The 14654-nt window shown below is 55.4% G+C and overlaps 1 protein-coding gene across 2 annotated transcripts in view; it reads right to left on the reverse strand.

The window, feature by feature from the left end:
- LOC111145773 (patatin like phospholipase domain containing 7) overlaps positions 1 to 14654 on the reverse strand; it is a 59818-nt gene that overhangs the window by 7225 nt on the left and 37939 nt on the right. For both annotated transcript variants that reach the window (XM_022500963.1, XM_022500964.1), the window contains exons 22-26: positions 13918 to 14067; positions 6742 to 6805; positions 6358 to 6526; positions 5187 to 5369; positions 4447 to 4565 (exon numbers count right to left, since the gene is read on the reverse strand). In XM_022500963.1, coding sequence (XP_022356671.1) covers positions 4447 to 4565; positions 5187 to 5369; positions 6358 to 6526; positions 6742 to 6805; positions 13918 to 14067 — 685 coding nt within the window. The remainder of the gene's footprint in view (positions 1 to 4446; positions 4566 to 5186; positions 5370 to 6357; positions 6527 to 6741; positions 6806 to 13917; positions 14068 to 14654) is intronic.

Here is a 14654-nt window from a genome sequence, read left to right on the forward strand (position 1 = left end):
ACTGACCGTCAACTTCAAGCTTCCAGTTAAAGGAGCACCATGAACTCCAAGCATCAATCAAAAGAAAGCCGTTGCCACGTTGCTGGAAACCCGAGACAGAAAGAAACTTCCAAGCAGCCTGGGAACAGAAGGCTGTCCCCACAGGTGCGGTGCAGGAGGGCTGGGCTCTCTGTCCTCTGAGGTCAAACACAACATCCACAAGCCACCACTTCGCACGAGAACAACGGTTTAAACCAAGTCAAATTACGGAAATAATACAGAGAAGAGCAGAAATTAAGGAACCAGGAAACAAACACACGGTGGAAGGGACCCGCTCGGGGGGAGGCTGTCAGGAGCGAGAAAGCGCACATCTGCACAGACGCCCCAGTTAGCGCAGTGAGAAGCAGGTGTGAGTCTCATGAGGTGGGAAGAGACAAAAAGGACGCGTTCGTAGAACAGCATCACTCGCCAAATCTGACACGAGAAAATCTGAATCGCACTATAACCGTCAACATAACTGAGCCTTTGATTTTTAAATGTTCACAAAGAAAATCGTATGTCCAGATGGTTTTACTAGTGAATGCTACTGAACATGCAAGGAAGAGTAACACAGATCTTACATAAAAATTTCAGAAAATAGGAAAAGAAGCAGCACTTCCCAACTCAATTCTGAAGCCAGCAAACAAACCCACACACGACTCAAGAAAGGACAAGCGCACCCAGATTCACAGGGAGGCCAGCAGGGTTTAAAGAGGACGGCGCATCGTGGGCAAGTGAGTCTCTCCCCAGAGTAAAGTGTTAGTTTCTGTTTAAACATCAGTGTAATTCAGCACTTTAACACACACCCGAAGCACCCCTTCACACCGCACCCTCCGCAAGAGGCTAAGGATGGGCACTTCTTCCGTCCAACACCCAGCCTGCGGCAAGACCACACTCGAGACAGAAGTCAGCGCTTTCCCTCCCATGGCAACAAGGCAGGAAGAAGAAGGAACAAAAGACATAAACATATTTCAGAAAGAAAGAGAAAAACTGCCTTGATTCTCAAAAGATATAACTTGTATACAGGAAATGTAAAAAAAAAAAAAAAAGCCTATAACAAAGTCACTAGAATTCGTGAATTTAGCAAGGCTTTAAGACGCATCAGCAAGGCTTTAAGAAACCACTGTGTGTTTCTGCGCACTGGCGACGACACTGTGAACCTGAAATTCAAAGTATGACATTCAACACAGGAAGAAGTAGCCCTTAAGACGCTTAGCTGTGTGTGCCCGCACCTGAGCAGACGAAGACGATTTTGAAAAAAACAAAAAACAAAACGGAAGGATGTGCAGAGCCTGAAGTCAAGGTTTACCAAAAGGCCGTTGAGACAGTGTGGGGCGTCCTAAAACACACACACGACAGAGCCATGCGGGTGACACAGTGACCTCAGGGGCCGGGAGGTCTTTACCGGAGTGGCTACAAAACAGCTTCGGCTGCCACGAGGCAACGGCAGGTGGGCCACAGACCCGTACAAGCCGGACGCACAGAGCTCCTGGAGGACGACAGCATGCCTCTGCGACCTTGGGACAGGCAAGGGCGCTCAGAACACCAGAAGCAATCACCGTAAAAATGGAAAACCACACTTCAGCAAAACTAAAAACTGGGCTCACTCCGGCAGCTCATCTACATCGACATTAAAACCTGTTCATCAAAGAAACACCACTGAGAAAACGAGAAGTCAAAGACTGAGAGACAAAGTTAACAACAAATTTATCTGGCAAAAGACTCGAGTTCAGACTCCATGAACAAGTCCCCTGACTCAGTAACAAAGACAGGCCACCAGGGAGACACGCGCGAGGGAGGCAAATGCTACGAAACAAAACAAGGGACAGGAGCGGCCAGAGCAAGCACATGAGCTCATTAGTCCCCCGGAAGAGCCCCCCCAGCCGCGTGCACTGCAACAGTTGGGAGTCCCGATAACACCGAGGGCTGGCGAAGTGCGGGAGCGTGGACGCCGGACGTCACTGGTGGGGGCGTGGAGCGTAAGCTGAGCCCCGCAAGCAGGAGAGGAGAGAGCGGCACGCGTGGGAAGATTTCTGCAAGACGTCACAGCCGTTCCCCTCAATCCTTCAGGTGACCACGGCCAGGACCGGGGTAGGCAGAGTGTGGCAGACGGCTCACCGCGCTCCGCAGGACCGCCGATGTGGCCTTGCGCCTCGAGGGCTGAGCGAGCAAAGCCACACGTGAGCCTGCACGGAGCGGGAAGGTGAGGCTGGTGAGACGCCTGCGTGAGTATCCTCGGAGCGCGTCAGCACTGCACTTGAGAGACAGAGAAAACACCACAGGAGAGCACTCAAACATGAGAAATGTTTTTTGAAGGTTTTTAAAAAAGATTTTATTTATTTGACAGAGAAAGCGCATGCACAAGCGGAGGGGAGTGGCAGGCAGAGGGAGAAGGAGACTCCTGGGACTCCAGGATCACGACCTGAGCTGAGGGCAGACGCTTAACCAACTGGGCCACCCAGGTGCCCCGGGGATTAGAAATATTTTAGCAGAAGATCTATTTGAGAAAAATCACCTGGAAAGCAGAACAAAAAGACAGATGGAAAACAAGGGAGATGAAGGAGGGCTGGGGGCCCATCTCGGGTGCCTGACTGAGCGCCAGAAGTGCCAGGAGCAGAGGACAGAGCCCAGGCCGGGGAACACACAGAACATTCCTTGGGGCCAAAGATCATGATTTCCAAATGTGGAAGGGCCCCTGAGCCCACCCAGGGTAGTGGATGGATGGAACGCTCCCAAGGCACATGGCCAAGTCCCTGCAGGGACAGGAACTACGAGACCCCCCCACCACCACCACCACAGCTCTCAGAGAAAACAGGCCTCACGAATGAAGTGGCACCGGGAGTCCCAGCAGGGACACTGGAAGCTCAAAGGGCAATGGCAGCATCCCGGAGAAATTCTCAGGGAAAATTACTTCCAGCTTGGATTCCAGACCCAAATCATCCCTGAAGACATTTTCGGCTATGCAACCTTTGAAAACTTTTCCTTCTTCTCTTGAGGAAATGTGTAGAGCAGGAACGCTACCCAAGTCAGGAACGTGTCAGGAAAGGCGGAGCCGTGGAATTGAGAAAATGAGCCGAACGCGGGAGGGACAAAGGCAGGTCCCAGGATGACAGTGAAGGGAAAATCCAAGACCATGTCCCATCAGCCGGACTGGAAAGCAACCAGCAGAGCCCAGAGGTGGTGGGAGGCCTGGGCGGGTGTGGCTCCCACACACGGTGAAGCAGAGGCCGTCCGGGATGGAGGCGAGCACACTGACAGGAGGCGGGTGCTCCGGGGCGGCCTGGGCAGCCATCCGTGACACCCAGCCCACAGCAGCTACGAGGAAGGACGTACAGCCACACCTGTGCAAGGACGCATGCCACGTTGTCAGACTAAGAGACACAGAGACAACCAGCGGGACCAGTGTGGGAACCGTACTGGGACTGGAAGTGGTGAGCAGGGAGAGGGACTGACAGACAGAGGACAGAGGACAGATGGACGGGTGGACAGATGGACGAGCCGTGATAGGTAGGTGGACGGCAGGTGATAGGTAGATGATGGATGGACAGAAGAACTGAACAAAACCCGAACACACAAAATAGGAGTGCCATCTGGAAATGCAGACGAGCGGAGAGCCAACACCACGCTGCGGGTCACAGTCTCGGGAACCCCTCCGGACACACCGTCAGGGCTAGGCAGGCAGAGGACTGCCTCAGGGAACGGCCACAGGCCTTTAAAACTAAGTATTATTTTGATTAAACTAAATTTCCATTAAACATGCGCCCCGCAGCCCAGCGCTCAGGCTGGGTGCCCCTTGCTCTCCCCCACTCCCTCCGAGGGGCAGGGGCCCAGCACGGGTGTGGCAGGCGCTGCTCTGCCCTTCCATGAGCATCTGGTTCGCCAGCAGAAGGCCTGGGCCTCACTGTACCTCCTGACGGCGGCCCCGGGCTCCACGTCTGCTCCAGGAGCAGATCCCTCTTTAAGCTCAGGGGAAAGGCAGCAATAGCCAGAGTGACACACATGGGACAGAAGTCATTTCAGGAACGCATCAGCCCACAGAACTCGAGGAAGCCGCGCTAGGTCTGTGAGCAGATGAAACCGGCGCTCTATAAAGTGTATATTAAAACGGAAAGACACTCACCCGGAGCCCAACGGAAAGACTGGCAAACGGTAAGAACACAGTTTTCAGAGGAGGCACGGATGGCTAACAGACAAGCAGAAACTTCCAACAAAGACTGTTAGAACAAGACAGGAATCTTCTACTGCACGGACAACCGTTAAAACCTGGGAGAGCCTGCGGGAAGCACTGCTTGGCAAGGCAGAGCCAGGTGTGCAGACATGCCTGGTCGTGTGTGGGGCTGACCTGCGGGGCCTGCAGCTAGGACGAGCTCAGCGCCCTCATCAGCACACACACGTGCACACACACAGCGGCTGCACGTGGGGACTCACCTTGCCCCGCCTCCCCCAAGCACCAAGGCAATGGCGTTGCCGGTCAGGACCCGAGCCAGGCGGGAGAAGTCCGAGTGCCGGTCTGGGGGCCTCTGGAAGACTCGCTGGTACATTTCCACCTGAGAGAGGGGCCAGGGGCCAGGGAGGGCTGGGCCAAGTCCCACACACTGTGGCCTGACCAGGGTGGTTTGCTCTATTCCAGACCCAAAGCCCTTTCCAGGGCCCAGCAGGAGACCACCGAGTGCCACGCCCCCTCCCCCCCACCGAGTCCCCCAGATGGAGTCTGTGCTGGGCAAGGGCTATGAGGACACTGTCCACTGAGCCATGGGGCCAGGCAGGTTGTGGCATGTGGGCAGCCTCTGGGGCGCCCAGGCCCCAAGCCCCCAGGGCTGAGAAGGCTCTCTTCCCGCCCCTTGGCGGGCTCCAGTGACCTCCCCGCTGCCTTCCTGTGGAGGTACGTGCGTGCCAGCATGCTTCCCCTCTGCGGCCCCAGAGACAGACGCTTGCTGACGGACAGGGGCCACATCCCTCTCCTAGGTACAGCCCCCAAAAGTCAAGCTCAGGAAAATGTGAGCTCACAGAGAGGCAAGCCAGCCTCATCAGCGGCCCAGCAAGCTCAGACTACAGGGACCTGAAGAGGGAACGGGAAGGAACTGTACTCCTCCATCACAAAGCAAGTCAGGAAGGCTGCTCTGGAGGCCAGGCGTTCCCGTGGGGCCGGCCCACCGCCCAAACCTCACCAGCTTGGGCAGGCTTCTCCTGGAGAAGACGCGGCGAGGACAGCAGAGGTGCAGGTGGCCGGAGCACCAGCTACGCATGTTCAGCCACTCGACGGTACGAGAGGGTGCTGGCCCGTCCTCCCGGTGCAGCAGGATCAGCTGCTTCTGCGCACGCACGGCCGTGCTCTCCAGCATCCGCTCCAGCTGCAGGACAGCGCAGCGTGAAGGCGCCGGCAGGACGCGGCTGACCGCCAGAGCTGGGTGGTCACGGAGGCCCCCACTCCAGCCCCTGCCCGATGGACCCGCCCCCACAGGCAGGAGGGTCTCGGGCAGGGCCTTGGCAGGTGGCAGCCTGGTCCTGGGAGCCAGTTTGGCTGTGCTGTGCTCTGCCCTTTGGCGGTCAAAGCTGTGACCCAGGGGTCTGCCTGGCCACGTGACTGCTTCACGCCGGGCTGGGTGAGAGTGGCCAGGAGGGGAGGGCCTTCTCCCCGTCCGTGGCTCTCACAGCACCTCGTGGGCACACACTGTGACCTTCTCAGTGAAGGTCACTTCACTGAGGCACGCTGCCTTGCAGCTCCGCCTGCAGAGGAGGAACCTGCTTCGGAGTCGGGCAATTTTAGCTGCCCCAGGGTCAGAGAGAGGAAGGAGCTGACATCCCGCAGCCTTGAAGCTGGAGACAAAGTGGGCCGGCGATGTCACCTCACAGCGGAGAACAGACAGATGGCGGTGCTCACAGAGAGGAGACTCAACAGTCATAAAAATGAGGGAAACAATATGGATAAAGCTTGAACACCTAAGTGTTGAGAAAAAAGGACCCTTCAAAGTGATATAAAATAGGACACGATTTTTATCAAATTTAGACCTGAAAACCAGCGCTGAACACATTCATAGTGGAACAGGAAAGGCGCCACTTCACAAGAGGCCCCCCAGGGCCACTTCAGGGCAGCTGCCCTGCTTTGTGCTAAAACCACCAGAGGTCAATGCAGCAAAATGTTTCCAAAACACGCAGGCCAGAGCTGCGGGTGTCGGCTTTTATGATCTGTCTCTTCCCGAGTTCTCAAAATATTTCACTCGAAGGAAAAGACAGAGAAACAGAGCGGCGTGAAGAGAGCAGCGGACCAGGACCTGGCCCGTCCCCCCAGGCCCCGCCCCCAGGCCCCGCCCCCAGGCCCGCCCCCGCCCGCCCGCGCACCTCGCCCACTGAGGGCTCCTGCTCGCCCAGGCCCACGATGAGGATGCAGTCAGCCTGCCGGATGCAGCGCTGGGTCCATGGTGTGAGCGTGCCGTCCGCCTGGTACAGCACGATCCGGTGGATGTCCTCCTGCTGCCCCAGCCAGCTGGACAGCCGGTACTCGTGGATACTGGAAGACACACGTGGAGGGACACCGATGCCAGAGCACAGACGGGGGGGTGGGGAGCGGGTCCCGGTGCTGCAGACCGAGCAGGAGGGCCCACAGACTCCAGGGGGTTAGGGGAACGCGGACAGCGGGGTGCGCGCAGGCGTGGAAGGTGCAGCTCAAGGCTGTGCTGGGAACCCCAGGGCGCCGGAAGCTGTCCCACACAAGGGCTGGCGCACCTGTCCAGGGCAGCAGAGCCGAGGCGCTGTTTTACGTTGTCACTGGCCAACAGCAGGACAGGGCCTGAAAACACAAACCAGAACTACAGAAAACTGCCCTGGCAGCCCACCACCCGGGACCAGCAGCCCCAGGGCTTCCAGACCGGGCTCTCTGACGCTCAGTCTCCTGGCGGCACAGAAAGCATTCAGATCTTTGCAACACCGAGACCGTGTGTGCTGGGGGCCCAAACCCCGGGGAGCAGGGCTGGCTGGATCCAACACGTGTACTGACGTACTCAGCCATGTGGAGGCGCACATCTTTGCACACCCCTGTGTCTGATGATGCCTGCCTGTCCGCAGGTGCCGGGGCCTGCCCAGCCAGGGGCACCAGCACCGGAATCAGCAGATAGGGCCCCAGGGGCGCACCCACAACCCTGGGCTGGAGAGGACCCAGAAGTCCCGAGGGCCTCCTTCTTACCCCTACACTTGTACAGAGCTCTCCCAGAGCTTCAGTTAAAAGCAGAGACATGAGAAACCATTGCCTTGTATTTTAACTGGAAGCATCTGCTTCCCTAGAGGCACACAGAACAGGGGTGTGTATCTGGCACAACCAGCACACACGCACAGGCGCCTCAGGCTTCAGCAGCAGGGAAGCCACTCCTCCCACGGACTGCGGTGAGGGGCTCGTCCTGCTGCGGCCTGCACTCCTGGCTACAAGCTCGGCGGGTCATCGGCAGGGCTCCTACAGAGGGAGGGAAATCTCTTAGGGCTGGGCTGCGTCACGGACCCTGTTGGGCACCACAGTGATGTGTCTTGCCCACCTCTCTGGGACGTCATATGGGATGCGATGGGACTGGCAGGCTGTGTCTAGCTGCAGGAACACCAAGAACCCCAGCCCTGAGGCCCTCCAGGGACCCCAGGCTGGGCTCTCCCTGCCCACTGGCGTGTGTCTCCCGTGTAGATACCCCTGCCTAGACTCAGGGGGGCCCTGAGGGACCCCTTAGGGAAGTGTGGAGCAGCAAAGGTGGGCTGCAGCTCCTGTGGTGACCAACCCTGGCCCTAGCAGGGCTCTGCTGAAGGCCCGGTGGCAGGCAGGGCCAGGGCAGAGAGGAGAAACAGGATGGCTCTCCCACACTTGCATCTGTGGCTCCGTGGGGCACAGCCGACGTGGCCTCTGGCCGGGCTGCTGCTCCAGCCTGCTCTGGCCGGGCTGCCAGACGGCCTCCTTCCCAAACACTGGAAGCTGAGGAAATGGACCACCACCTCCAAGTGCTGGAAGAGAATGGCTTGATATCAGCCTAGAATCTTCCCCCATGAGGGAAAGCAACCTACATAAGCACGGGGACTGGGCTTTGGGCAAATGCGTCAGCACAGCAATGGGCCAAGTTCAGTCTCCTGAAAGGCGTGTCTGAGTCACTGACCATCCCCGCGGACAAAGTGAATCTTGAGTCCCATCGTCCCCAGAAGCCGTCCCCATGGACTGTAAACTGAACAGGGACAGCAACACTGTGGAGAGTTTAGAAGAACACCTTCATGCTTGGGGCAGCGTGCAGTTCCTTCAGGAAAACGCAAAAGCAGTAATGATGGAAGAAAACAGTCGATAAACTGGCCTGAACTAGAGTTAAGAGCTTCTGTTTTCAAAGGACATCATTAGAATAAAAAATCAAACCACAGAGACAGATGCGTGCAGTCTTGGCACTCAAACAAGGGACTGTGTCTGGGTCACATAAAGAACCACGCCCACCATCGAGGAGAAGACGGCAACCCGATGCTGGGCAACCAACGTCTTGGTCACTGGCAGACAGAAACTGAAGCCGCAGGAGAGGCCGCCACACACGTACCACAACGCAGAGACAAAAATGCCCCCCAGAGCCGCGCACCCAGCACATCCCCCGCGACTTCATCCAGGGACTCCTGGCTGGCTCTGCCTGGGGAGCGCGCGACACCTCGTGCTGGGGTCATGAGTCTGAGCCCCACGACGGGCAGGGAACTTCAACAACAACAACATAACCTAGGCATTCTCTAGGACAGACTGTATGTTGGGCCACAAAACCAGTCTTAATAAACTTAAAAGTGAAACCATACAAAGTATCATTTTCTGGCCACAACGGTATGAAACCAGAAATCAGTAACAGGAGAAACAGAAGATTCACAAATGTGTGGAAATTAAATGACTCCCTCCTGAACTACCCACAGGTCAAAGAAGTAACCTGGACACCAAGGGAAACAGAAACACAGCATCCCAAACACAGGGAGGGAGCCGTCGGCTGTGGAGAGAAGCCCAGAGCTACCAACGTGCTTCAAAGAAAGAAGAAAGATCTCAAATCAGGGACCCAGCTTTCTTTCTTTCTTTCTTTAAACCATTTATAGACTTTATTTTTAAAAATGTACTTAGGTCTAGGGAAAAACTGAGCAGAAAGTACACAGAGTTCCCGTACACACCCTTCTCTCCCCTACCTCCCCATTACTAGCATCCTGCAGGAATCTGGTCCGTTGTCACAGTCCACGAGCCAATGCTGACGCATCAGGATGAACTAAAGTCAAAGTCAGCCTGCCTATCAGGGTCCTTTACGTTGTACCCTGTTTGGGTCTGGACAGACGCGGAATGACACCTGTCCACCACTGTGCTATCACACAGACTATTTTCACTGCTCTAAAAGTCCTCTACACACCCCGCTTCCATGCCTCTGGTCCCCTGGGCCCAGGCAACCGCCATCTTTGCACCGTGTCCACAGCTCTGCCTCTTCCAGAGCACCAGACAGCTGGAACCACACGGTGTGTGTTTTCTCAGACTGGCTTCTCTCATTGAGTAACGCGCACTCACGGTGCATCCAGGTCTTTGGTTTGCTAAGACTTGAAGTTTTTTGCGAAGCACCAAATTTTATACCTTGGGTAAGTAGGAAAAGAACAGCAACTAGACCCAGAGCAAACAGAAGGAAGGAAATAATTGAGATTAGAACAGAGATAAATAAAACGGAGAACAGAAAAATGATAGAGAAAATCAATGAAAACAAAAGTTGGTTCTCTGAATCAACAAAACTGACAAACCTTAAGCTAGGTGAATAAAGAAGAAAGAGAGAAGACTCACATGATTAAAATCAGAAATGACAGTGGGACATTACTGATGTGACAGACACAAAATGGAGGGTTCCCGGTGGCTCCATCAGTGCAGCAGTGACCCTTCATCTTGGGGTTGTGAGTTCGAGTTCTACGTGGGGTGTAGAGGTTACTTAAAAAACAAAACCTTGGGGTGCCTGGGTGGCTCAGTGGGTTAAGCCTCTGCCTTCAGCTCAGGTCATGATCTCAGGGTCTTGGGATCGAGCCCCGCATCGGGCTCTCTGCTCAGCAGGGAGCCTGCTTCCTCCTCTCTCTCTGCCTGTCTCTCTGCCTACTTGTGATCTCTGTCTGTCAAATAAATAAATAAAATCTTAAAAAACAAAAACAAAAACAAAAACAAAAACCTTAAAAAAAAAACCCACCAACTATTACTAAGAAGAAACTTCCTCCATCTATTAAAGGCAACACATGAGCACCCGAGCAGACATCACGGTCAGTGCCGCGGGACCAAGAATTCTCCCAGATGATCAGGAACAAGGCGAGGACACTGCCCTCGCCACTTCTGTTCGACAGCGTGCTGCAGTCCAGCCACAGCACTTAGGCAAAGAAGAGAGATGCAAAAGGTGTCAGACTATAAAGGAAAAGTAGCATCTGTGCTTGGAGATGATACAATCTTACATGTAAAGAAACCCAAAAAGTCCACCAAAAACTGGCACGAGTAATAAATGAAGTTGTAGGACATAAATATGACACAGAAGTCAGTTATGTTCCTATACACGGACAATAAACCATCAGGAAAAAAAGAGGTTAAGAAAAGTAATTTATAATAGCATCAAGAAGAGCAAAACATAAGGAATAAATGTAACCAAGGAGACAGAGACTCGTTCACCGAAAACCACGGAACGTCGCTGAAAGAGACCAAAGAAGACGTGAGTATGTGGAAACGCGTCCCGCGCTCACGGGCTGGAAGACCGAACGTCGCCGAAGTGTCCGCACACTGGGGGCGAACCGCGGAGTCCGCGCGACTCCTGTCCGAGTCCCAGTGCCGTTTTTAGAGATGGAGAAAAACCAGTCCTGAAATCCCTGCGGATCTCGGGGACCCTGAGCACTCGGAACCAGCCTGCAGAGGAACGGAGCCGGAGGCCTCCCGCTTCCTGTCTCCGGACCTGCCACGACGCTCGCAGTCAGCACAGCGCGGCGCTGGCCTGGAGACGGACGCGCGGAGCTCGGAGAGCAGGGCCCAGAAACGAGCCCATCGCGATGGAAACTAGTTCCCGGCGGGTGCCAGCATCACTCGGTGGAAGAGGGGTGGTTCCTCATTAATGATAGCAGGAAAACTGAGTATTTATAAGCAAAAAAATAAATCTCTACTAAACTTCAAACCTTTTACAAAAATGAGCCTCCAAACAGATAATTAAGTTAAATGCGGAACTGCAGGGGGTTCCCGGGGTGGCTCGGTTGGTTAAGTGTCCGACTCTCTGATGTCAGGACCACAGGGTCCTGTGGATGTGGAGCCTGACAGGGATGTTCCCTCTCCCTTGTTTCTCCCCACCCGCCACATGCACACACATTCTCTCTCTCAAATAAATAAATCTTTAAAGAAATAAACATAAAACTTCAGGGCTTTTGAAAAAACATGGGAGAAAATCTAGGCCCTAGGGCTGGGTGCAGAGTTTTTAGAAACGCTACTGGAAAGGGAAAAGGAGCTAAAAGGAGGTACGAGGCCACCAGAGCCAGCTGACGTGACCACGGCGTGTGGTCAGCCCTGTGGAAGCGTCGGGGCAGCGCGGGCAGCACCACAGCCCAGCCAAGAGCCCGTGTCCGCTCAGGGCGAGGCATTCTCAAACCTCGGCGGTAAGAAAACAAAGAACCCAGTCAGAAAAAGAGAAACGCCGGAGAGGACGCACAGACGGTGGAAAGGACGGGAGACAGTCTGCTCTGTCCACCGCGGAGAGATGCAGCCGGAGCCGCGACGCATCCTCACTGCCCACCCGCCACAACGGCGGAAACGGGCGCCTGCTTCTCCGCTGCGGCTCAGGTCCTGATCTCCACGTCGGGAGGTCAAGGCCCGCACCAGGTGCCACGCTGGGTGCGGCACCTCCTCCAACTAACAGCAGACGGCGACAGCTCCGAGGGCCGGCGAGGACAAGGAGGCGCGGGGCGGCGGCACAGTGCTGGCGGGAGCGTGCGGGGGGTGGTCCCCCAGAAGGACGGCAGGCACGCGGCCACACGCACCCCGTGCCCACACATGCACACGGAACCCTCTGCCCAGAGAGTCACAGAGCCTCATTCATAAAACCCCCAAAGCAAAGAAAGCTGAATGCCCGTCCACAGGTGAGAGGTTCAAGAAACCAGGTGTGTCCGGACCGTTGCCCTACGGTGGAGGGGAGCTCACGACGGACACGGGCGTCATCTGAGCCGAGTGCACCTGTCTGCAGGGTCACCCATGCAGGACTCTGTTCTCAGGGCACCCTTGGAACCAGACAACCCGGGAGAACAGGGTTAGGGTTGCCAGAGGGGCAGCGGAGTGCTGCACCTGGTTGTGGTGGCAGGAACCTCCCCGGCAGTCACCATGGCACAGAGCGCCCACCGACACCAGGGACCTCTGCAGATGCACCAGTGACCCTCTTGACCTCGACAGTGTGCTGCAGTCGCTTAACCAGGGGGAAAGGAACATGATCCTCTCTTCACTGTTTTTGTAACTTCCTATGAATCTGTAATTACTACAAAATAAAGTTTTGTTTTTTTTTAAGATTTTATTTATTTATTTGACAGACAGAGATCACAAGTAGGCAGAGAGACTGGCAGGGAGAGAGGGAGAAGCAAGCTCCCTGCTGAGCAGAGAGCCTGATGTGGGGCTCGATCCCAGGACCCTGAGATCATGACCTGAGCCGAAGGCAGAGGCTTTAACCCACTGAGCCACCCAGACGCCCCTAACTTTTTTTTTTTTTTTTTTAAAACAGAATAAGCTTTTATGAAAGTGACACATCTCTGCTGTAGGACTCAGAGACGCGCCGTCAGCCCCGGATGGCATGAGGGACACCCACAGGAGAGGAGCACGAGCCCAGCTTTGGGTGCGGCTGTTATGAGGCAAAGATCAAGAGGGACGGGACAACCATGCCTTCTGTGTTGCAGAATTTCGTTTTCAGAATACGTTTTAAGGACCTAGAGCAGTATCTTCCAATTTTATACGTCATTTTTATTTGGTATTTATTTAATGCTTTCTATTATCGAATGTCTATGTCAGGTAGAAACTGTGAAAATATACACCTTTCTCACGCTGTTTCACGACAGGAACAGAACACTCACTGGGTTTACTATCGTGCCGCGTTTTCAAAAGACAAGCACTGAAATCTGCAGTGTACCTGCCTCACAGAAGACTGACGTACTCCGTTACCGTCGCTCGCAGTTCTAGAAGAACTCATAAAGAATTGAGAACACAGAACGCCTTGGGGCTCGTGCTGGCCCCATCAGTTGAGCGTCCGACTCTTAACTTTGGCACAGGTCATGTTCTCAGGGTGGGAGGATCGAGCCTCGTGTTGGGCTCCCTGCTCAACAGGGAGTCTGAGATTCTCTCTCTCTCCCTCTGCCCCCTCGCTCGCTCACTCTCTCTCAAATAAATAAAACTTAAAAAAAAAAAAAGGAACACAGAACACTTCATGATTTGGGGTATTTCTAAGAGTTCTCAAAATTTCAATTCCTTGTTCTTGAATTCCAAAGTTTACCAGCTGTCAGGAATTCGGAAATGCTACCCAAGCTCCCTGAGCCCAGCCAAGGGCATTTTCCACACGGTCAGCCAGCTCCTGCAGCACCACACTGTCCCCTCCGGGTAGGAGGCTCCCTGAGCCGCAGGTGCAGGAGGGACAGCCCTCGGCCCACAAGACCACGCCTAGCATCAGGACCGTCAGGAGATGCTGGGCGGATGTTCTCCTGCTCCCGTGGCAGCCCTGTCCCCAGCACTCACAAGGGCTAGCTGTGAAGGACGCTGGCGCACCTGCAGAAGGAACCAGAGGACCACAAGGCGAGAGGAGGAAGGCTCCCGAGGACCCAGCCGGCCTTGGGCAGGACTCACCGACGGGACCCAGCCGGCCTTGGGCAGGACTTACCGACGGGACCCAGCCGGCCTTGGGCAGGACTTACCGACGGCACTGAGGGCGTGCTTGAGCTCCAGGGCGAAGGCAGTGAGGGGCACGTCCTCTGACACAGGCATGACAGCCACCGTGGAGAGGTTGCTGGCGGGGTTCCCCGAGTCCCATTTGCTGCTGGCGGCGTGTAGCCCAAACTGGTGACCTGCGGAGCACAGGGTCGCGTGTTGGCCTAAGGGGCTGGGCTGGCACTAACCAGTGTCTCTGTTTCTTGATGCCCCAGGATACAAGGGCCTAGGAGAGAGGAAAAGGCCCCGGGGTTCGCTCCTGGCTTCCCTAATCAAAGTGTCCCGCGCCTGCCCACCAGACCAGCCTGCCTTTCCTGCCGAAGCAGCAGGCCGCACTGTGAGCGCCCTGCCGTTCACACACTCCGGGACTCGGGCCTCACTGATGAGAAAGGCATGGCGTGAGGAAAAGACCCTGTGACCCAGAGAAACCTCGGAGAGTTCAAATGCTCTGCCAGGTGAGGCCACCTATGGTGTTTCCACCATGGGCTCTAGAACCAGTAAGTGCGACCTATGAGGGATGGCAGCCTGAAGCTCGGAGCGACAAGCCAGTGCAGTAAGAGCCCCTATCCCTGGGACCACAGAGTCTCGGTCCTCTAGATGCGAGGCCCAGGAAGCTCTGTGCAGCCCTGGGGCCCCCACGGCACAGGGAAGGAACCACAGACCCGTTGACCCACAAGGTCACCCATCAGAGGATCCCTGGAAGTTTATTTCCAACAATGGTCAT

This window comes from Enhydra lutris, unplaced genomic scaffold (genome assembly GCF_002288905.1).
Source record: "Enhydra lutris kenyoni isolate GAN:26980312 unplaced genomic scaffold, ASM228890v2 scaffoldscaffold13, whole genome shotgun sequence".
In the NCBI taxonomy this organism is placed as follows: domain Eukaryota; kingdom Metazoa; phylum Chordata; class Mammalia; order Carnivora; family Mustelidae; genus Enhydra; species Enhydra lutris.